This window comes from Carassius carassius, chromosome 44 (genome assembly GCF_963082965.1).
Source record: "Carassius carassius chromosome 44, fCarCar2.1, whole genome shotgun sequence".
Classification (NCBI taxonomy): Eukaryota; Metazoa; Chordata; class Actinopteri; order Cypriniformes; family Cyprinidae; genus Carassius; species Carassius carassius.
This window is the reverse complement of record NC_081798.1, coordinates 4,967,667-4,991,314: the sequence shown is the minus strand read 5'-3', so window position 1 is coordinate 4,991,314 and position 23,648 is coordinate 4,967,667. Positions and strand designations below refer to the sequence as shown.

The 23,648-nt window shown below is 38.0% G+C and overlaps 1 protein-coding gene across 1 annotated transcript in view; it reads right to left on the bottom strand.

The window, feature by feature from the left end:
• LOC132126674 (inactive N-acetylated-alpha-linked acidic dipeptidase-like protein 2) overlaps window positions 1–23,648 on the bottom strand; it is a 254,781-nt gene that overhangs the window by 81,550 nt on the left and 149,583 nt on the right. The window contains exon 5 of the mRNA XM_059538097.1: window positions 14,640–14,778. Coding sequence (XP_059394080.1) covers window positions 14,640–14,778 — 139 coding nt within the window. The remainder of the gene's footprint in view (window positions 1–14,639; window positions 14,779–23,648) is intronic.

Here is a 23,648-nt window from a genome sequence, read left to right as displayed (position 1 = left end):
CTATTAAACACCGTATAGTATTTTTTTAAGCCATTTGGTTTTTTACGAGGGCACAGGAATTTTCCTCACAAACCATGTTTACATTTTAATACCTATTTCAGATATTTATAAACCATATACAAGAACACACACATACACAGGGTGACCAAATGTCTCGGTTTCCGATTGCTGAAAAATAACCTGTACGTGTAGGAAACAGTCACGGCTCGTATCAATATTTTATATGCAGTTATGAGAGAGGGAGAGCAGTTATATTAGGCGCATTCGACTTGAAGCAGCGCTGCACAGAATAATCACCTGTATGACATCAAAGTACCGCGAGAGCGATTCGAATGCTTTGGATATGTGTGCTCTCTTATCGCTCTCGCGGTACTTTAATGTCATACCTTCTGTGCGTGCCGCTGTGCTTCAAGTCGAACGCGTCTATCAACTTTGTGTGATTGCTTCTGGTTGTAAAATCGTGTCGTATATCATCTCGTCCGTACAATTTTCAGATAAACTCACTCGTGCCGTGTGCATGGACATACGATCTTCCGACCATCCGAATTCGCACCGTGTACGCCCGCCTTTATTTACTATAAATGAAAAGGTAGCCAGAAAAGCCTGTTTTGCTATGTGTCTGTTTAATCAGTGTATTGAGATTTTTAAATAAACATCATATAGCATTTTTTTTTATTGTTTAAACACACATCTACTGTATGCAGTCCTGCAATATTTTATTTACAATACAGCCACTATCTTGTTTTGAGAGTCATTTAAAGCGAATTAAATAGATCTCTCCTTATTTTTCTGTCTTTGCTTTAAGATATGATACACGGATTTACATGCAAATTGAATTTCAAAAAAGCAGGTCATTCATTTCCATAAGAACAATGGCAGCAGTTTTCACGCAGAGAACTCACTCATCTCTCTTGAGTTCAAGTGATTGTACAGACTTGCTTACATCCCTTCAAGTCTTTCATGTGCGAAACCTGAGGTCACGCAACCATAAATTTGTTTATTGTTATAAACAGCTTCTTGCAGCGACTAAAGCAACTTGACACTTAAAAAAAAAAAGAATAGAATGCGATCATGGACAAAATTAAATTGTATAATGCTTTCCTGGAAACTGAATGATGCATTAATTGTGATACTTCTCATCAATTAACATCCTCTTTTTGCCTTTGTCTTGATTATATTTTCTTTCTGAGAAGATGAAAAGATATTTTATGATAATGAAAGAGGCTTGAGCTACTCGTGGCATATTTGATTATGTTTGAATATAATATAAAAACCGCTGCACAATTACAAAAATCTGTAGTCCAACATGATGTTAAAGACATGGAATACATTACTTTTTAAAATTTCCAATGGAAATAATCCTGATCTTCTAGGAATCTTCTAGGAAGAATCTGTCATAGAATGTGTGCCCCATATGTGGGCAGCAAGGCAGCTCAATAGATCTGGACAACAGAGCTCCTGAATGGGACAAGATGTACAGATTCAGATTGTTGTCACTGTGCTTTATTTTGTTTCTGAGAATAGTCAGTACTTCTCAGTACAACTCATAGTAAAAACTGTCATTGAGGAAGAGAAAAAACAGATAGAGGAAGAGTGAGTGTGAGAGAGAAACCGTAGTTGAATTGTAAATAAGCTACACACTCTAACATCGCATTAGTCACGTCAAACACCGGTCTTTCTGCCCCCTTTTAACAACCATTCGCAAATTAACAGAAGAGCCTCTGACCTAACCATGATCAAAGCAAAGTAAAGGATGTTGCATTTAAGTGAACATGAAGAACATGAGGGGGAAAAAAGCCTAAGGTTGGTTAGTGAGCATACCATCACATGGAGACACAAAAATCTCTTTCCAGAACATTTGCATTCACTGTTCCTTGCAGCTGGAACGATCATCCAACCCTCATCTGGAATGCCAAATATTCAAGACACAGCTGAAAACTCGTCTCTTCAGTGAGCTTAACTGCCTCCTACTTAAAAATAAATACATACAATGTTTTCACCTTCCCTTAATCTCTCCCTGTTGTAACTTGTACTATACTATCCAATGTTTGAAATTGTGTATTACTTGCACAAATTAATGATTCACTTATTGTATGGATAAAATGGATAAAAGTGTATGCTAAATTAACAAATAAGAAAGAAAGAAAGAAAGAAAGAAAGAAAGAATCAGTGTTTCATTGAAACAGAGATGGGGGAAAACAATGTTAGGGCAATATATATAATTCACTTATATTGATGATACAAACTGGCACTGAATTCAATCATGTAAAGGCAATAATTTGAGTGAATGAAACAGAAGATACACATCGGCCCAGGATTTAAATCCTGCATTCAAGTCCTTCATTTCTCTTTTTGTTATCAATTACCAAACCTATGCCACTCTACAAATAATAAAATTTTTTTGTTGTTTTGTTGTTGAAATGATATGGCCACTAACATAAACATTCTTGGTTTACATGGGGTCCTTTAACTTCGATGGAGATTCGGGGCTCATTTTCATTTTTCACAGACCACAGTTTCACTGTCGAAGCCAACCTTATGTTGTTTGCATTATTGCCATGTGCGTGGGTTTGTGAGTGACGTTTGGATTTATGCAACTCAAGACAGTCCTTGACGCTCAGTTCTACAGCTGAAAAAGAAAGCTGGAAACTGCAAATATCACAACATTCTTCACCGAGAGAAACCTGTTATGAGGTGACATTGTTCCAATCTCTCTGGACCTGCTCGTCAGATTTCCAAAGGAAAAGGGCCGATCTGACACAACGATACATTATGGAAAAATGCCATGTTTCGAAATATCCACAAACCTTCTGTGGCTGAAACCAAGTTTAATTTATTAGATGAATGTATTTGAGTGTATTTGTTCAGATCATCCTTCAGATATTTCCGCTGCTACAAAATCACACTCTAGATATGACCGAACCAATCTATCATCTGATATCCATTAGGCAGTATTCAGTGAATCTGTGTAGCTCCATTGCTCTACATTAGATGAAAAATTCACAGACGGCATCCATACAGATGAAAATGACAAAAGAACTCAACAGTTAACCATCACAGATGTGTGGGCCAAGAAACAGATGAGGGCTCCTGGTACTCACTGTGGCATACAGGGTTTTCAAAACGACACTAGCCTACTTTCTTAATTGACCTTTATTATGTTTTTATGATTAGTTGCTGAAGTATCAGGAGACCTGAGGGACGGCAAATTCTCGTTTAATGATGATTAGGATTTAATGACAGAATAATAGCTTCTCTCTTTGTATTCTCACCTGCAGGTGCCTTACACAGCACACAGATCATTGCATGCCCTCTATGTCACACATTTCTACTTATTTTCAAGCAACAGAAGTTTTGTACACTGAAAAAAAAAACCTTTTGAAATAATTTTCTCAGTAGGGTATGGTTTCTAGCTGGTTAACTACAGAGAAATAAAACTTTTAAGATCTTGGTTAAGTTTGCCTGAGGACAAAATTGATCCTAAGTAGCAGAAAAAGCCTTGCATCTGTGATTTCTCTTATTTTCCCCACAGTTATGACATCAGTAAAGCAATGCCTCTTAAGGGTCTGACCACAAACGACATTCTCGCAAAGTTACATAACTTTTGAATAGAAATATCAACAAAATAGTAGTTACAGGAGTTAAAGGATCCATTTATTTGACCAAAAATACTCAAAACTGTAATTTTATGAAATATTACAACTACTGTTATTCTATTTTATTTTCTATTTCATTTATATTACTGTTTCTATTTTAAATCATAAATTACAGTTGAGATTTGTTATGTTTTTGAAGTAATCTCTTTCTCATCAAGTCTCCATTTATATGGTCCAAAATACAGTGAAAACAGTTGTGAAATATTTTTACAATTTTATTTAAAAAACCTGCTTTCTATTTGAATATATTTTGAAATGTAATTTATTCCTGTGACGTCAAAGCAGAATTTTCGGCATAATTTCTTCAGTGTCGCATATTTCTTCAGAAATCATACCAATATGCTGATTTGCTGCTCAGACAACATTTCTTCTTTTTCTTATTAATATTATTATTGTTGAAAACAGTTGTGCTGCTTAATATTTTTGTGGAAGCCATGATTCCCTGAATAAAGAGCTTAATATATATATATATATATATATATATATATATATATATATATATATATATATATATATATATATATATATATATATATATATATATATATATATATATATATATATATATATATATATATATATATATATATATATATATATATTTAATCATGTTCAAATTACTCAAATTACTTTTTTTTACTTGTTTTAATACATACAATACACTAGAAATAACTCATAATTAGGGTTGCTCCGATCACGATCGGCCGATCGTTATGCTCATCTGAGAAGATGCGCAAATAAACGCTGAAAATGAAGTGGATTTGCGCATCTTCTCAGTTAACAATGGCTCCGTGTAGTAACAGCTGCTCAATGTGAAATCACACACCTGAGGGAATTTACCGCTGATTAAAGAACCGGCTTTACTGACGAGATGCGCATAACGATCGGCCGATTTTGATCGGAGCAGCCCTACTCATAATATTGCATTGCTTGCACATGTTTATATACACTCTAACTTCTATCAATTCTGGTGAATAGAGCTTCTCTTGAGGAGCAAAAGAAGAAGAAGAAAAAAAAATATATATATATATATAAAGAAGCTGTTCCAGTTTGAATTGAAAGCATGTTTTTAGACAACAGGGCATCAAACCAGAAGGCACATCTCACACCACGGTTGTTAAAAAACACACTATCCAGCTCCTTTGCTTCCTGTAAACACACACACACATCCTTGCTTAGAGCGAGTGTACTGGCTTCTTCATTACTGCCCATTTGCAAGGTACAGGCATGTGTAAATTCTGCTTCTGGCTAAAGCCATAATCGCCTCACACTCAGCATGCTAAGAGAGGAATGGATTCAGAGCCAGAGGGCTTGAAGAGAGGCACAACTGTAAATTCTTTTCTGGTAAAATGATTCCCTATTTGCAGAGGCTAAACTGTGGCCATGTCTCTCAGGATATATGGCACGGACCGGGCCCTGCAAGGGAGGTTCCTGAGAAAGAGAGGCGGCTCAACAGCAGCAGCGCTGGACAAAGTAAATAACATTAGGACTAGGTGATTCTATAAACACCGGTCCGGATTTCACAGTACACTAAAAGCAGAGAAAAAAGAGACTATTCTAACTTATTTATAACACTAAAGCAGTGTTCATCAAACTTTCAGACCATGTATCTATTTCTGTACTCTGATTAGCCAGAGTCAAATTCAACTATAAAAAATTAAATAAATTAAATTATTAAATAAATTGGCCTGAATGCTTAACAAAATTCAAGGAGTAATGAAATCATTTTTATAAATCATCAAGAAACTGTCAGCTCACAGAAATTAGAAACTACTTGACGTGTTTGTAACTGTGAGAACAAAGGAACAATTAAATGGTGGAGCTTGAATGGCTGCTACCTGTATTACTTTTGGATAAACTGAAATTCTCATTACAAAGTCACAAACACTTCTGTGTAATTAGTTTTTACATTAAACCACTGAATACTAATAAATCACTGAAATATTTGACATCAAGTAGCATACAGTATGTCAAGGAGGTTAATTAATAATTATATTAACCCTTGTGCTTGTTGAAACTGGTTTTATGTTCTTTATGTTAACCCAACCCAAATGCTGCTCGTTTAGTTTTTTTAATTCAACTCATCTCTTCCAGAAGCACTTAACTCATCCAAACCCATAGGCACTTACAATAACAAAGGTATTTACTTTGACAATGTGAACAAACAAACGTTCATAACGTTCATAACAGACTGATTGTCTGATACTTCCATTTGTAACATGTTTTGGATAAAAGCATCTTTAAAATTAACGTTTTGATGAATCGTAAAACACATGTACTGTACAAATAAATAAATAAATAAATAAATAGAATTCAAGTAAACAACTGGAAGGCATGCACTGATGCTGCATGCAAATGAATCAGAGCATGTGAGTTTTATACCTGGGGTCTCTAAGACCTAATATATACATAATGTAACATTTGTAATGTAGCATTTTTAAGCGTGGTTAAATTATGTTCATAACCAGTTCTGACAAGTTTAGGAAAAATAATGAAAAAATAATGAAAAAATCTGAGGTGCCCTTGAGCAAGGCACCGGACCCCCAACTGCTCCCCGGGTGTCCCAGCATAAATGGCTGCCCACTGCTCCAGGTGTGTGTTCATGATGTGTGTGTGTTCACTGCTGTTTGTGTGCACTTTGGATGGGTTAAATGCAGACCACAAATTCTGGCTCTATGTCACGTCACTTGCTCACTCACTCACTCACTCACTCACTCACTCACTCACTCAAGTGTGTTTTTGAGCTAGTAAAAGAAGTCTCTCAAAGTCCAAACAGAACTCTAGAGATATTTTTCTCTCATTACCAATGTTTGTAATGTACCCTACAACACATCTGCAGCACTAGAGAATCTAGCCTTATGTAAAGTCCTTGTGTGTTAAATACAGCTCTTCGGGCTTCATCACGTTCCTTTCTTGATTCAGTAAAGGCAGACCTAAAGTTATCTGACGGGACCACATTTCAGGCACAGTGGGGGTCCAAGCAACAGGACAAACCAAGTAGCCCTCCTACCCTCTGCAGATGAGATAAGATGGTCCTAGCCGGCCCAGGCAGGAGGCAGCGCCGACTTTCTGAACAAGATGACAGGAAGCTTATGGCCTGCAGGGCTGCTGCCCGCCCACCCTCCATCAAATACACATCTAAACCTCCAAATGTCATTCTCATATTCCCAAATGCTGTAAGAGACAGTCTTTTACTTCAGTAGAAATCCTATAAAAACATTCTTCCTCATGATACGTTGAAATTTTCACTGCTTTCATGCTTGAAATATATAATAAAAAGACTAAAAAATGCATTAGACCTACATCGGCGATGACGGGGGGGACACATGGTTCAACATAAGACTGACATATTAATCACGCCAAATGGACAGAAGTGCCGCTACTGAGAAAATGTAGCCAGCAGAGTAATTTCCTCAGCTTAAGGCGCTTGTGCACTTTGGCAAAGGCCTATTGCTCTCATACAAAGAGCTGAAGAAGTAGAAGCAACATTTCCATAATGTTATTGACCAAGTGCCACATTTCTGTCTTGAGTGCAATGCACCCTCTGTTTTATTTGCATGTCTATTAGCTGGAATACCAATCAAATGATAGCGATGGTAGAAAAGGCAATTTTCAGCCTGAGTGCATTCCAAATGCTCATTGGTTTAAGGGCAGAAAGTAAAGAGAACACATGAGGATCAACTCTTGAGATGCGGGAAAGGGCGTCACTGCGGTAAAGCATTCCTTTAATGAACGCTGTATTAAAAAGCGCCTGGAGCCCAAGTAATCAAGCCACTCATCAAGTAAATGAACCACCATTTGAAGTATAATTATGATACAGAAAAGTTCTTCAAAAGTAATCATACATTACAGTTCTTTATTCTCATTCTGTTATGATGCTCTGTGTCTTTTCTTGAGAAAAAGGGACCTAATAAGAGCAAAATAGTGAATGGAAAAAATAAAAAGAAGTTTGAGTTAAGTTAAGGACTTAACAACTGTAACATGAAGTTGTTAGCGGTAACTTTAATGAATAAAAATCTAATTATGTTATGTTAGACAATAATAAAATTGTCTGGCTCTAAACTGTAACATGCTCCACTCAGACTGTCATTCTGTGCATTAGTGGTGAGGATTCCCAGTGAATCTTTTTGACTGCATTATTACACCAGTAACTAGTGACAAGTGACTGTCTTTATGAGTCAATCATTGAATCTTCCACTCAATCCTATTGGTTCAAAACAGATTGATTCAGGCAGAGAACAAACAGACAACTGTATTTTGGGGAATTATGCTGTCTTTCCAAGTAACCTTGTCGGTTTCTCTTCGAACAGATCAACTGCTCTTTGTGTAGAACAGTGTTCACTGTTTACATCTTTTCATTTTTTTTTTACTCTTGGTTTGACTCCTGCATGAACAGAAGCAGTGGAACATGACAACATGAAAAGAGAAAGAAAAAGGGCATGGAATGGAGATACCCACAGGAGAAGTCAGACCGAGGGGAGAGATGGGACACATTGTGATGGTTTTGACTGACATTGCACAGAGGACGTTTCTCTTCCCAACAGCAGTGGTAAGCATTTCTTCATTAAAGACTCCTACATGTGTCCCATAGCTGCAGCGCATTTAAATAAATATGCAAATGACTACATTTCTATTCAAAGACTTCTTTTCACTTCAACAAGGTTTCTAAATAACCCAGGAGACACAATTCGTTCCATGTGAATAAAACCACCTGTCAGCAACTTGAAATTAACATTTAAAAATGGTTTGAAGTTCCCCACATATTTCACATTTCTCCTCCTCAGATATGTGCCTGGCTTTAAAGGTTAACAAAATGAAGTAATCAAAAAAGAAAACGGAATGAGCCAGCAGAGCAGAAGGCTAATAAAGAAAGCAATGCTTTTTTACGCCAGCGCTCCATTTATGTCCTCAAGCACCTTATTGACTAATTTCCCAACCAGGAGGATGGGAGAATATATGCAAAATAAACAAAATAAATAAGATAGAGTCATGGCTCAATAAAACCACACAACACTTGTTCTCCAGAAGCCACAATTCAGATACACAAAACAGTTCCTCTTATTGAATCTATGTGCTTGGCCTTATCTTTTGGTTCTAGAGACAAATGTTTCCACGTGAGCCTTAAAGGCATCATGTTAATTTGTTTCATTACATTCACAAATCCTGGAATGATTGTGGATCGTTGTTTGTCCGACTATATGTTGTGACCAAGGCCGTCACTACAATACATTGATGTAGTGGTGTTCCTGTGGCTCAGTGGTAGAGCATTGTGTTAGCAGCGCAAAAGGTCATGGGTTCAACTCCCAGAGAACACACAAACTGGTTAAAAAGAAAATTATAGCCTGAATGACCTGGAAGTTGCTTTGGATAAAAGCATCTGCTAAATGCATAAATGTAAATGTAGTAGGATATACACTCTCAGGAAAGCAAAAAAATATGTCACTCAGAACCCTTTCAAAAGGTACTAATACGTACTTTCAAGGTACTAATTATAATAAATAAATAAGAGGCAAAAGTTATAGTTAATGGTTAGTTAATAGTGTGAATTGCACCCTAAAATAAAGTGTGACCAAAGTATTAATTATAACTAATAAAGTACTCATCTTTTTATGTGTAATGTCTGCTTTATTTAAATGAACGATAATAATAATAATAATAATAATAATAGTTTATGTTTAAGTTTTCATTGAATATTTATATTTAATTTCTGTTTTATATAAATGAACAAAAACAAATTGTAATTGTTTTTTTGTTAACAATGAAAATCACTGACGTGAAGTTTAGGTTTTTCCAAATAAAATGAACTGCAAATCTGTTTAAAAATCTTAATTTTTACATTCATTCTAATGTTTGCTGAAATTTAATTATTATTATTTATTATGAAACTCCACAAAACTTTAAAAGGTCACAAAGCAAAGAGTTTTTCATAGTTTAATGAGTGGCCCTGTTCTATTCCATCCAGCATTTGGGAAGGGCCTCACTGTAACCTAGATTTTTGTAGTACAGCATTTGTAGCACATTACAAACACTGAAATGGGCTTAAGTTATACTGAACTAGGAATATTTCTTTAACATTATATAAATGGATCAGAACAGGAGTGAGAAATTAAAAATTGCATTTGTGATAAATCAACAAGGAAAACTATCAATCAAGTGTCTTTTATTTGAAAACGTCTGACTTGCTAATTTGTGCAGATGCATCACATTCATTCCAAATTAAATATTATTTGAAATGTGGCTAAAACTTTATTATTTGGCAGGAGAATAAGCAAGCATGTGTTATCAAAGATGTCTGCTTAGATTTAACTTAATCTGTTTCTAACAATGAGTGTTTTACTATGCCAATAACACAGCCATTACTGTACAGCTGATAAATAAAACTAAAGAGGAGCTCTAACAAACAAAACTTCCACCACACTTTTCATTAACCAGGTCTGATCGATGCATGCTTAGCAGTAGGGGGTTTGAATTACTATTTTTTATAATTAATTTATATTGGAAAAGCAAGAAAACAATATTTCAGAACAAATATTTTGCCAACTTCTAAATCAATAGTACGGGGTTCTTTGTTTTTGAAATCCTTGTTTTTGATTGAACAATGTCATAGAGTCAAATCTACAGCATGCCATTTAATAAGCACACATAATTTTGTCCATGTGACCTTATATCATGGATCATAAAGACAGCATTAAAATAACTAGAGTCTGACCTCTGGTATTCTGTGTATGGGTTCACCAGAGCACATTGCTTATACTCACTCATTGCCAAACAAACAGTCACAAGGACAAAGTCCTGCTAAATTATTCATGCTCCCCTAAACTACCACAGAGTATTCGGCAACTCCACCATGCACTCGTTTCCTGCCGAGTATTCTGACAAAGGGCTTTGCTGAAGAGAAAACAGGCACGAAACATCTGCTAAGACATCTGTTTGCAGGCTCCATCGTGCCCTGACTCTGCGGCCTGCTGTAAGCCCACACTATCACTCCAATAATGACACGTCCCAGTGATCCTGCACTGCAGAGAGCCAGGGTCAGCTAGGGCTGTGCTGAGGTCTTCTGTCATGGGCAGCACTCTTAAATACAGTAGTTTTGGTTTCAGCATCACGGACAGCAGTACTGCTGCACCTACACGGTTGACTTTCAGCACCATGGACAGCAAACAATACATGCTTCAGACTTACAGTACATGATGCCATAGTCATCAGTAGATGCTTAAATACAGCACAACAAGGGTTAAATAAAATTTATTTTGAACTGTAGGATAGGGGTGTTAGGGAAACATAGGGTGCTTCTCAAACTAAAGGCTGAATCCTTGTCAGGATGCATCCTTCCTAGTCCAGTCCTTCTGAGGCTTCAAGGCTACACTGATAAAAATATTAAGAATAGTAAAAAAAAAAAAAAAAAAATATAAAAAAATAAAAAAAGGAATTTATACTGGTAATATTTTACCAGAACATTATCCATTAATTTTTCGGACATTTCATTTAACCCTAAAGCACAATACAATAAAGTACAAAATTCAAGAAAAAATAATAATATGGAAAATCCCCTTCATATTAATACAGTATTGTACCCTATTTTTTTCAGACTTTGTGGAGTCCCGCTCAGCATTAAATGCTACAATGAGATGGTCTAGTAAGTGCAAATGGAGAAGAAAATCAGTGGTGATTCTATGATTTTCATTTTAGGGAGCTCAGCCCCCAACGAGGGTATAATACATATACTAAATATATAATTATGTGTGACAAATAGGGGTGGTATATTAAACGTATTGCAGTAGATGAGTAGGCCTGTGACATTATGACATCACTCTCTTTCTCTTTCTCTCTCTCTCTCCCTCTCAAACACACACACACACACACACACACACACACACACACACACACACTGTACGAACACAACATTTTACTGTTAACTCTCTTTCTTTGGTTCAAATATGCAAACCTCTATACCACATGCACTGGAATATGTATAAAATTGAAAGTGACATTTTCAAATTAAAAGGGCAACACGATCGCTTAATAAAGTTTGCGTTTATATATATCCTTAATTTTCACTGGAGGAAACAACTGTGGTGTGATGAGGGGTAAACGCAGTGAAAAATTAGGTTACAGTAGATGGGGAATTGATTGCTCCCCATTTTGTAAATGCAGATATTATAAAAATCTATCGTTAAACACACACCTTGTCCTCTTTTTTTCGCTCTCCAGCATTATGGTCTGCAAATTGAAAAATGACACACTGAAAGATGGGGAGGAGCCGATCGAAGTCTGCTGCAATTTCCATATGAAATTTAAAGGGGACTAAGGCGATCACGAATTCTTGAGTTTATGGAGCTTATTGAAAAATTTTAGGGGGGCTGAGTTGTCATTTTAGGGGCCTAGCGATGCCCATGAAGAAAATACTATTCAAATTCTAATTTAACAAATATTTTATATGAAAAATATTTATATTAAGTGACTTAATCAGTGTAGTAGAGGTAATGGCAACTGTCTATGATCTCCCAGGGGTTTACACAATGCACAATGAATGCACAAATCAGCATTACATAATTAATTTACAACAAAACGAAAGAAAACCTAAAAAAAAAAAGTGAAAGTGACGTGACATTCAGCCAAGTATGGTAACCCATACTCAGAATTTGTGCTCTGCATTTAACCCATCTGAAGTGCACACACACAGAGCAGTGAACACACACACACAGTGAGCACACACCCGAAGCAGCCATTTATGCTGCGGCGCCCGGGGAGCAGTTGGGGGTTCGATGCCTTGCTCAAGGGCACCTAAGTCGTGGTATTGAAGGTGGAGAGAGAACTGTACATGCACTCCCCCCACCCACAATTCCTGCCGGCCCGGGACTCGAACTCACAACCTTTCAATTGGGAGTCCGACTCTCTAACCATTAGGCCACGACTTCCCTAATGCCATCTTCTCCAATATATATCCAATATATACAAACTTTTGGTCTGTACTGTGTGTGTGTGTGTGTGTATATATATATATACAGTACAGACCAAAAGTTTGGAAACATTACTATTTTTAATGTTTTTGAAAGAAGTTTCTTCTGCTCATCAAGCCTGCATTTATTTGATCAAAAATACAGAAAAACTGTAATACAGTAAAAACAGTAATATTGTGAAATATTATTACAACTTAAAATAATAGTTTTCTATTTGAATATACTTTAAAAAAAATTATTTATTCCTGTGATGCAAAGCTGAATTTTCAGCATCATTACTCCAGCCTTCAGTGTCACATGTAACATCCAGTCTATCACATGATCATTTAGTATCAAATAATTCTAATATTCTGATTTATTATGAGTGTGTGAAACAGTTTTGCTGTCTAATATATTTGATGAATAAAAGGTTAAAAAGAACTGCATTTATTAAAAAACAAAAAAAAAAAAACAATTCTAATAATATATATTCTAATAATATATTTTCTTTACTATCACTTTTTATCAATTTAACACAACCTTGCTGAATAAAAGTATTGATTTTATTTAAAAAGAAGAAAGAAAAGAAAAAATTACTGACCCCATATTACTGACCAGTAGTGTATATTGTTATTACAAAATATTTATATTTTAAAAACATAGCTTTTTTTTTTTTACTTTTTATTCATCAAAGTATCCTAAAAAAGTATCACATGTTCTGAAAAAATATTAAGCAGCAGAACTGTTTCCAACTTTGATAATTAATCATATTAGAATGATTTCTAAAGGATCATGTCATAATGATCCTAAAAAGTCATCTTTGCATCACAGAAATAAATGATAATTTAAAGTATAATAAATGTAAAAATAATTATTTTAAATTGTAATAATATATCACAATATTAAAAAATTTTTCTGTATTTTTGATCAAATAAATGCAGGCTTGATGAGCGGAAGAAACTTCTTTCAAAAACATTAAAAATAGTAATGTTTCCAAACTTTTGGTCTGTACTATATATATATATATATATATATATATATATATATATATATATATATATAGAGAGAGAGAGAGAGAGAGAGAGAGAGAGAGAGAGAGAGAGACTGTCTTGCATTACATAACTAAATTGAATGAGCTCAGTGCTGATTTATTTTCAGAGAATTAGAAAGCCTGCAAATGACTATAGATGATAAAAGGATGCAAAAGACATATCTTATGAATGAAGGATTCAAAACCGAAGACTGCCTTCAAAGGATCCTTCAAACTGAGTTGTCCCTGTGCAGTGCTAGGCTAGGGGAACTTCAGGACAGGTTTAAAAAACCCATGCTGTTGGACAATTGATTACAGACATCAGCACACATACAACTGAATCTTGGCACCACGGACAGCATACACTGTAGGTTTTAGAATTGCATGATGATACAGCAAATTGTAGATTTTTAAATACAGCCAGCATAACTTCTTTAAACAGTAAGTCATTTAATTTTAGCACCATTGACAGCTGCACACACATAGCGGACTTTCAGAACCACGGACAGTGCACAATATAGGGTTTAGACTTGGTTTTAGACGTCCTTTTTATTTTAATATGCATATACTTTAAGTTAGTCTAGATTTCATTACATTTATGTAATTTTCTTTCATCATTAAAAATAATAGTCTGAAATGGAATGCGTTTAATTAGTGAAGAGGTAGTTTAAGTGCGCAGGCATCACAGATATCCAAAAGCATTAATTATCTTCCTCTCACTTACTTTTGCCTAATGTGACTTATTTTCATTGTGAACATTATCAGCATAATTGCAAGCATTTGCCTTGAAAGTAAAGCCAAACCACGTGAGACCTAAAGATATGTTTTTTGTTTGTTTGTTTGCTTTATCATAATTATAATCACATTCATGTGTATCAAGTCATTGCAGCAACTCTTTTTATTTATTATGTTATTTTTCTTTTCTCAAAATAGGGAGTTTGTGATGAAGGTATAAAATGTTAAAACAATCTCAAGAAGGCTACAGTGCCCTGGAGTGTAAGCACAGATACTTACCAGTACTGGTGTCTTCTCGAAAAAACGGGTTCCCTCCTGGGTTCAGGGTTACCCCAAATGTCTTACTTCCAAATGGGGCATCACATGGATCTACATAGAGAAGACAGCCACCAAATCCCACCTCTGCCAGGAGAGAGAGCTGTGAAGAGAGGACAGAGTTGAACTCTAAAAACAAGATACTACTGTTAAAAAGTTTAAGGTCTGTTTTATTATTATTATTATTTTTATTGAAAATAGTTTCTTATGCTCAACATTTATTGGATCAAAGCTACAAAACATTTTTAGACAGACAGACAGACAGACAACCACCAGAGGCGCCATGCCCATTCAAAATGCACTATATATATGATTTGAATTTAGCGGCCGATGCTGTGCCACACTGGATTAGGTAAAAGGCATTTATTTGAAGCAGGCTTTTATTAGAGGCAGGCCTTTATTTCTAATTCCATCTATTTGATAATTAATTGTTTTAAATAACCCGTTTTAAATTAAAAGCGATAGCAGAATCAATCACCAAAAGAATCAGTTCGGTTCAGACGCGCTCTGTGTCAGTTTGCTTCACGCTGAATCACGCATGAGCAGTATCATCAGCTCCTCGGTTCTCGAATCGGACACGTCCGACAGAAACGCTTCTCGGTTCAGTGAACTGGTGATCCGAAAACCGATGCAACCGGTTCTTGACTCGAGAACGAGAAACGCTCCGGCAGTGGGCGTGTACGTTCGTTATCTGGCTCTGCTGCACAAATTTTCCCCCCGCCTTTATTTAAGACCGGCCTTTATTTGTCCGTGTTAACCACGCCCACGGCCACTATAAGAGGCCCGGCTTTTATTTGACTACCGGTTTTTATTTGAGGAATTACGGTATATATATATATATATATATATATATGTATATATATATATATATATATATATATATATATATATATATATATATCATACAATCACACTGGTGATATTAGAATGTCCAGTGTGGCACAGCATCGGCCGCTAAATTCAAATCAGCACTCGTGCTTTGGCTGGCCCTGCGCAAGACCCGTTTTTACAGCTGCATGTTCGAACACACCACGCACAATTCTGTTGAGCTTGCAATGCAATGACCAATCTCAGATGAGTCATTGCAGAAATGGTTTGTTCAGTGCGCGTGATTGCTGAAAGAATTCTGCTCTCTGATGATTCTCTCATCAGAAACAACAAAGTGCAGATGTACATACAATGTAAATATATTTATTTCACAGTGTAAACAGCGTCAAGGATTATAATGAGAGTTTCTTTGACAATGTAAATGTTCTTTGCTTTCTGTACAATGAAAGAGTTATAATTAGTAAATTACAATGTTTCTAATTAATTCACATTAAATACAAAGTCAGTCGCATTAAAATATTTTATGGCATGACACACATATCTAGTAGGCTAACTAATTAAACAGATGGGTTTTTGTGCGTAATGAATAGATTACATCATTAGACTAATTTGCCCATCGACCATTATCAACTAACATAATATATAAAGGTGCAAAAGCATCTACTGTACTTGCAATTATTTGAGAATTAAGATATTTCATGGTATATATACATGGGTGCTGTGTGTCATGACAAGCTGTCACAGTGTCTGGGTTGTGTTCCCTGGGTATCCACTAGGTGTCCACAGTTCCCATGGTGTTTATCATATTATCACTTCCTGTCTCCTTATTTGGTCACCTTCCTCCTTGTTTAGTTAATTGATTGTTCCCCACCTGTCTCCAGTTTCCCCATTATCCTTTTGTGTATTTATACCTGGTCTGTCTGAGTCTTTGTCACGGAGTCCTTTCGTATGCGTGATACTTCCCTGAGTCTGCCCTGTCTGTATGTTCTTGTTATGTTTATTGGATATTCTGGTTTTGACCCTGCCTGGACTGTTTACCCCTTTTGGATTGCCCCTCAATAAACCTCGTAACTGCATTTGGATCTCTCCCTTGTTTCTTGTATCAGCGTACGTGACACAAGCATGACGAGCAACCCAAACCACCCCACACTCCCCGCCTTCACTCATTCCCACTCAAAAAAAAAAAAAACTGTGCATGACACCGCTGAAGTATAAATCACAGCAACTTAACTTGTCATGGATGGAGGAAAATGAATGTCTCTTTTATATAGTTACAAAAACCACAATATATCACTATAAACTTCAGTGTACTTGGTGTTTCTTAGATAGATTTTTTCTTTCTTTTTTTCTGTGATGCTTGTGTGTCTTCTGTTAGCAGACAAATGAAATAAACAAGCCAGAGTGAAAAGTGTGTCTAAAGATAGTTTATTTTCTGAAAGTCCACAGGGCCGAAAGTGCCCATAGCTGAAGAAACACCCACATAAAAATCAATGATCTCAAAGTAGAGCAAATCATTCCCAACTTGACTGAATTTGAACTTCAAATTCACTTCTCCAGGGGTAAAGAATGAGGATGTTGCCACCTTACATGGCAGTAGACATTTATATAATCTGAGTCACTGTTCAAAGGTCCCTGTTTGCCTTGAAAATCTAGTCAACAATCTTGCTGCGACCGCTAATGGCAGCATATACCATATGCACAGCGGCACATCATTTATGCTGATGGTGCCAGTCATGTCAGCAGTTAGACTGTGTGTCAAACAGACGGGCACATTTGGTGTGGAGGCAGATGCACCACTGGGTGTTGTGCAAATGAAACTCTCTAGCACCTGACATCCATATGAGAAGCCAACCAGAATCCACTCTCTATGCAAGATAAAGATAAACAGGCTTGTAATAGGCTTGAAAATCTTTTCTTTTTCAATACGGGAGTTGTTCACAGATAGCAATCATCACCTTGTAGGTATTTCAGTTGCTTGGGATCATGCCACCTTGGATCAAGCCTCTTGCTAAATGCCAACAAGAGCCAACAACTTGTCCTTCACGGGAATACAAAGGAGCACAACTAAACACACAGCACTTGACATTTACTTACAGTCTCCAATACACACGGCAGCTCATAGAGGATGAGAGGAAATTCCTTCCTGCTACTAATTTTTTTAATTACTTTCGTAGGAGTGCCATTATTAAATGCACTGAAATAAAATTTGCTCATGTTCATTTGTTCCATTATTGCTCTTCACAAATTTCATATGAAAATTAATCACCAATTACTTCAACCCAAACAAATTTTTAGAGATACAAAAAAAAAAATCATATACAATAACAAACTAAAAGTTGAACAGCTACAACAATTTTCTAAGCATGACTAGTCTTATTTATATATATATATATATATATATATATATATATATATATATATATATATATATATATATATATATATATATATATATATATACTGTATCTAGTTTTCTTTGTTGCATTCAATGCAAAGTTATTGTATTTATTAAATTTATTTATTAAACCCACATTTTTGTGTGCCAGAAAAGTGCTTGATATTAGCGTTGTTTCAGAAAAAGACATTGTGTTCATATCTATTGATTTACTCAGGGGAGGCATTTACAAAAATACAGTAAATGTGTGTACTCCTAAAATATTTTCCATTTCAGCACCTTCAGGGCAGGACAGGAACTGTTGTGCACCCTAGGGAAATCTGCTGGGTAAAGTAAGAAAAAACAAAACGGAAAAGCAAATACAACAACACCAACAGAACCAAGACAGCCACTTTGAAAAAAACTGTTCTCTGCTACATGTACCCTTGTTCATTATATTTCGTTAATGACACATACACTATCATTCAAAGAGAACAGCCTATTTATATGCTACCCATGATTTTGAGAATATATTCTAAGGTTAAGGCTTGAATGGAACATTTAAAGGCTTTTGGAGTTACCTGAAATATTGCTATATGCCGTGTGTTATGAATGTATGAATGTATAACATCATGAGCCATAACTCTTGTTTTACTATGAAGAGAGACACAAAAATGTCCATAAACCTTAAAAAAAATATTTTTAAAAATTTGCTTTATTATCTTCATTTGGACTGTGAGAGAGTGAGCCGTGCCAGCACAGGAATGTGTATAGCGATAGAGATGGTAGATTAAGGTCTTGGATCAAAAGTGCCATCATTCTCTGGGCTAATTGTCTGAGGAGGAGCAGTCAAAACGCTTGATCCTCGCAGACTGAGCATAAGCACTCACTTTAAAGAAAATCAATAACTCTTCCCAAACAAATGACAAATGAGTGCCTGGTACAGGGCTAGAATTCCAATCAAGAGTCTAGTGCTTCCAAAGGTCACTATTACCTGCATCATACAGTCCTAACAATGGAATCTATGCTGATGAAATCCACATGTGCAAACTCAGAGACAATTTCTGTCAAAACTCAATGAGTATTATTGCAGAGAAAAAAAATAAAGTTTTTATAGTTTTTAAGTTTTCTTTTGTTCCACGGACAAATTAGTTAAAAGGTTTTAACAAAATGAAAAGTTCTCTCTATTACTGTCACACACCTGGACTCATTTTGTGTGTTTTTGCCCCTGTGACCCAGTTTCTGTCTTCCGTGTCTGGTTTGATTAGTTTCCAGGTGTGTCTCTTCATTTCCCCATGTGTTCCATGTCCCTGTTAATTTAGTCATTCCATCCACCTGTGTTTTGCCTATTATCCCCTGTATAAATGCCTTGTCCTTTCAGTTCTGTTTGTCGGGTCTACTTGTCAACTCGTCTAAATGTCAACTTGTCTACTTGTCACCTGTTACTTGCCACTTGCCTCTTGCCACCTGTTATTTACGACTTACCTTGTTTATGTTTTATTTAATAAATCCTTGTTTCGTTTATCCCTCGGCTCCGTGTTCCTTCCAGCAGCATAAGCCGTGACAGAAGACCCGACCTGAAAAAGTTAAAAACTGCGTGTTTTCCCTCCGTTTTGTTTTCCGTTTTTTCACTGTCTTTTTCTTTCCGTAGTGTTTCATGGATCCCCTCTATCGCCCCGAATACCTCCTCCTCCTGCTGGAGCAGGAGGGACTGTCTCTCGAGGACCATACCAGACGGTTTCTCTGGCTAGCTAATGCCACCAGCTACCCGGACCACGCACTCTGCACCTTTTATCACGCCAGCCTGAACCCTAGGTGCAGAGCGTTGTCGCCCGAAGATGGTCCTCGGGAGGATTTCGCCGCATTTATAGAGTGGAATCTGGTGAGAAATGGGTCCCCTCTCACGGTCGGCCCAATGGAGGATCTCGCCAGGTCCACTCTGGACCCAGAGCCCAGCCTACAATCTCCCCACGGTACGAGGCATAAGCCCGAGCCCACCGATGACTGAGAGCCAGAGAGCATCCCGTCAGACCAGGTGCGAGAGCCGGCGACACTGCCCACCACGAGGGAGCAAAATATGGAGCGCCAAATGGGTCAAAATGAGGGGGGTTCCAATTCACCTATGCCAGATCCTCTGTTAAGCCCAGGAAGGGCTCCTGATCTTCCGTTAAGCCCAGGACGGGCTCCTGATCCTCCTTTAAGCCCAGGACGGGCTCCTGATCCTCCTTTAAGCCCAGGACGGGCTCCTGAACCCCCGTTAAGCCCAGGACGGGCTCCTGAACCCCCGTTAAGCCCAGGACGGGCTCCTGAACCCCCGTTAAGCCCAGGACGGGCTCCTGTTCCCCCGTTAAGCCCAGGACGGGCTCCTGTTCCCCCGTTAAGCCCAGGACGGGCTCCTGTTCCCCCGTTAAGCCCAGGACGGGCTCCTGTTCCCCCGTTAAGCCCAGGACGGGCTCCTGTTCCCCCGTTAAGCCCAGGACGGGCTCCTGTTCCCCCGTTAAGCCCAGGACGGGCTCCTGTTCCCCCGTTAAGCCCAGGACGGGCTCCTGTTCCCCCGTTAAGCCCAGGACGGGCTCCTGTTCCCCCGTTAAGCCCAGGACGGGCTCCTGATTCTCCGTTAAGCCCAGGACGGGCTCCTGATCCCCCGTTAAGCCGAGGACGGTCTCCTGAACCCCCGTTAAGCCCAGGACGGGCTCCTGATCTTCCGTTAAGCCCAGGACGGGCTCCTGATCCTCCGTTAAGCCCAGGAAGGGCTCCAGCCCCAGAGCTTACTCCAATGCCTGCTCCTCCAAAATTCCCACCCTCCCACCCACTCCTGCCTCCTCCTCCGCTGTCGTCTGGCTGCCCCTCTGCTCGCCCTCAGCCTACCATCATTGTGGTGCGAGCTCAGCGGGACCGCCATCCTCCAGCGACGCCTTGGTCGGCGTCTCCCTCACCTCCGCCTCCAGCCTCTGAGGCCTGGACTCCGCCTCGGCCCGTTGACCCATCGGCTCCACCATGGCTCCTAGCTCCTTCCTCTCCACCGTGGCCCGGCAGTCCGCAGGCTCTGCCTGGCTCCCTCGTCCCTCCGGCTCCGCCTTGGTCTGGCGTCGTCCATCCTATGCCTCGGGACTCCACTCCTCCGGCTTCGCCTCATCCCTCCGTCCCTCCGGCTCCGTCAGGCTCCTTCATCCCCTCGGCTACACCTCAGTCCTCGGTCACTCTGGCCTCACCGCGGCCTTCCGGATCCACATCGCCGCGTCAGTCACCAGAGCCATCTGTTCCGCCTAGGACCTCCGGCTCCTCCCCGTCACCCTGGCTCTTCGGCTCTCCGTCTCCGCCTCGGGCTCCTCCTCCACTTGCTCCGTTGCCGTGGGTCGAGTCCCTGGAGTCAGTGACCATTCCTCCTCCATGGCTCCTTCCACCGTCGGCCCCACCTTGGGCCGTTATGGCTGTGGCCTGGGTCCTGCTGGGTACCTCCTGCTTCACATCCTTCCTGTCTCCTCCCTGGCTCCTCCCTCCGTAGTCCCTGTCTGCTGGCCCCCTCCTGGGAGGCTGTCCTCCACCGGAACCTCCTCCCAAGTTCCCACCCACGCCTCCCTTTGTTGTTTCTACGGTGCGAGGACGCACCTACCGGGAGGGGGGAGTACTGTCACACACCTGGACTCATTTTGTGTGTTTTTGCCCCTGTGACCCAGTTTCTGTCTTCCGTGTCTGGTTTGATTAGTTTCCAGGTGTGTCTCTTCATTTCCCCATGTGTTCCATGTCCCTGTTAATTTAGTCATTCCATCCACCTGTGTTTTGCCTATTATCCCCTGTATAAATGCCTTGTCCTTTCAGTTCTGTTTGTCGGGTCTACTTGTCAACTCGTCTAAATGTCAACTTGTCTACTTGTCACCTGTTACTTGCCACTTGCCTCTTGCCACCTGTTATTTACGACTTACCTTGTTTATGTTTTATTTAATAAATCCTTGTTTCGTTTATCCCTCGGCTCCGTGTTCCTTCCAGCAGCATAAGCCGTGACAATTACAGCCTTGGATTACATCATTTTTATTACTTTTCAGGAACTTTCTTGAATTTTGTTGTTTAATTATATGGTTTGTAGGAGATGAAATACTGTAGCTAGTACTTTTCTGATGACCCAGTTATAGACACTTAAAGTATTGCATTTCTACACTCATAGAAGTCAACGGGAATTACTGATGTAATATCAAAAGGCTTTTATCTGATTTCTGCTTCTAAATGTTCTTATTTGTGCATCCTTGAAGATGGAAGGCACAATTGTGAGTGACATTCAGTACAGCCGCAATGTGAAGACACTGTGAAGTAATCACAAAGCTACTAAATAGCTGAACTCTTATGAAATATGAAAACATGCATCTACATTATAATCCATCTAGCTTTATTTAATAATTTATTTAGCATTTAGTAAAATACATTCATTTCTTTGAGATTTAAACGAATACATGCATGTTAAGATGTTAGAAAGCACATGCTTTTTTACACTGGAGAAAGCAATGTTTTCAATGAGCTAACTAGTTAACTAAAACCATGTAAATTACTTGTGGATTATCGTGACATTTTTATCAGTTTTTTTATACTCCCATTGTGCCAGAACCCATTCAATGCAGAGGATCCATTGGTGAACAAGTGATGAATTACTAAACTTCTCAAAATCTTTTTTGATGAACAAACAAACTTATCTTCATATTACATGGCCTGAGGGTGAGTACATTATTTTCTTTTTCTTTTTCATTTTTTTTTTTTTGCTGAATAATCAAAAAGATACACTCTTCATTGAATACAATTTCCCAAAATAAATAAATGCATAAAAAAGTGATACTGCTTTGCATGAGCAATACGAAAATAAGTGTTTTCACAAAGTTAAATTCTTGTCATTTACTCACCCTCATGGCAGTCCAAACCCATATGACTTTATTAACCAAGAAACAAGGATGAGGGAAGAGAGGATGGTGACTGGAACAACTGAAGCTCCAAAAAGCACATAAACTACCATAATCTAACTCATCTGTGCAGTGTGTTCCAATTCAGTTAATTGATTTGTTTCTAAAATTGGACAAAATTCTAATCTGTATTCACTCAAAGTTGTGTTAAATTCTGGCACAAACTATGTGCAACAACATGTCTGCACAGTGTGTAAAAGTGTATGTGCACTCAACACCAAATAAGCACATGAAAGCAGGGAAGAGATGAAAACACATTGGTCCTTGCATGTATAATAAACAAAGTATGAAAATGAATGAGATCTTAGAACAAGTCACATTTATAATACCTACTTTGAGAATCCCTGCTCGAATGCGCAATAATCATAGATTAGGTTTGAAAATGATTCAAACATTCTAGAGATATTATGAAAAACAAAGACAACAAAACCAACAAGTGTCTTTCATCAAATTATATACCAATTATTATACCAAATTATAAGATATCACCTGCGCTTTACCCACTAATAAATACCAATTACAGTGATCATATTACTCTAATGAAAATATGACTATAATTACACAAAGACCTCAGTTTGAAGTAATTGTCTTGGTCAAGGTTTTCAGAGATGGTTTACATCGTTAAGTAATGGTAAAATATATGGCTTGAGCTGTACCATAATTGGTATGCATTAATCACATATAATGATTTCCCAAACAGCTGCCAGTGATTCAATTAGATGAAATAACTTGCTTAAAACTCTAGTCATGATTAAATGCAACTTTAATAATCACGGTTATTTGTTGGTCTAATGAGACTAAGTCAATCTAATTTAGTCAATAATGAGT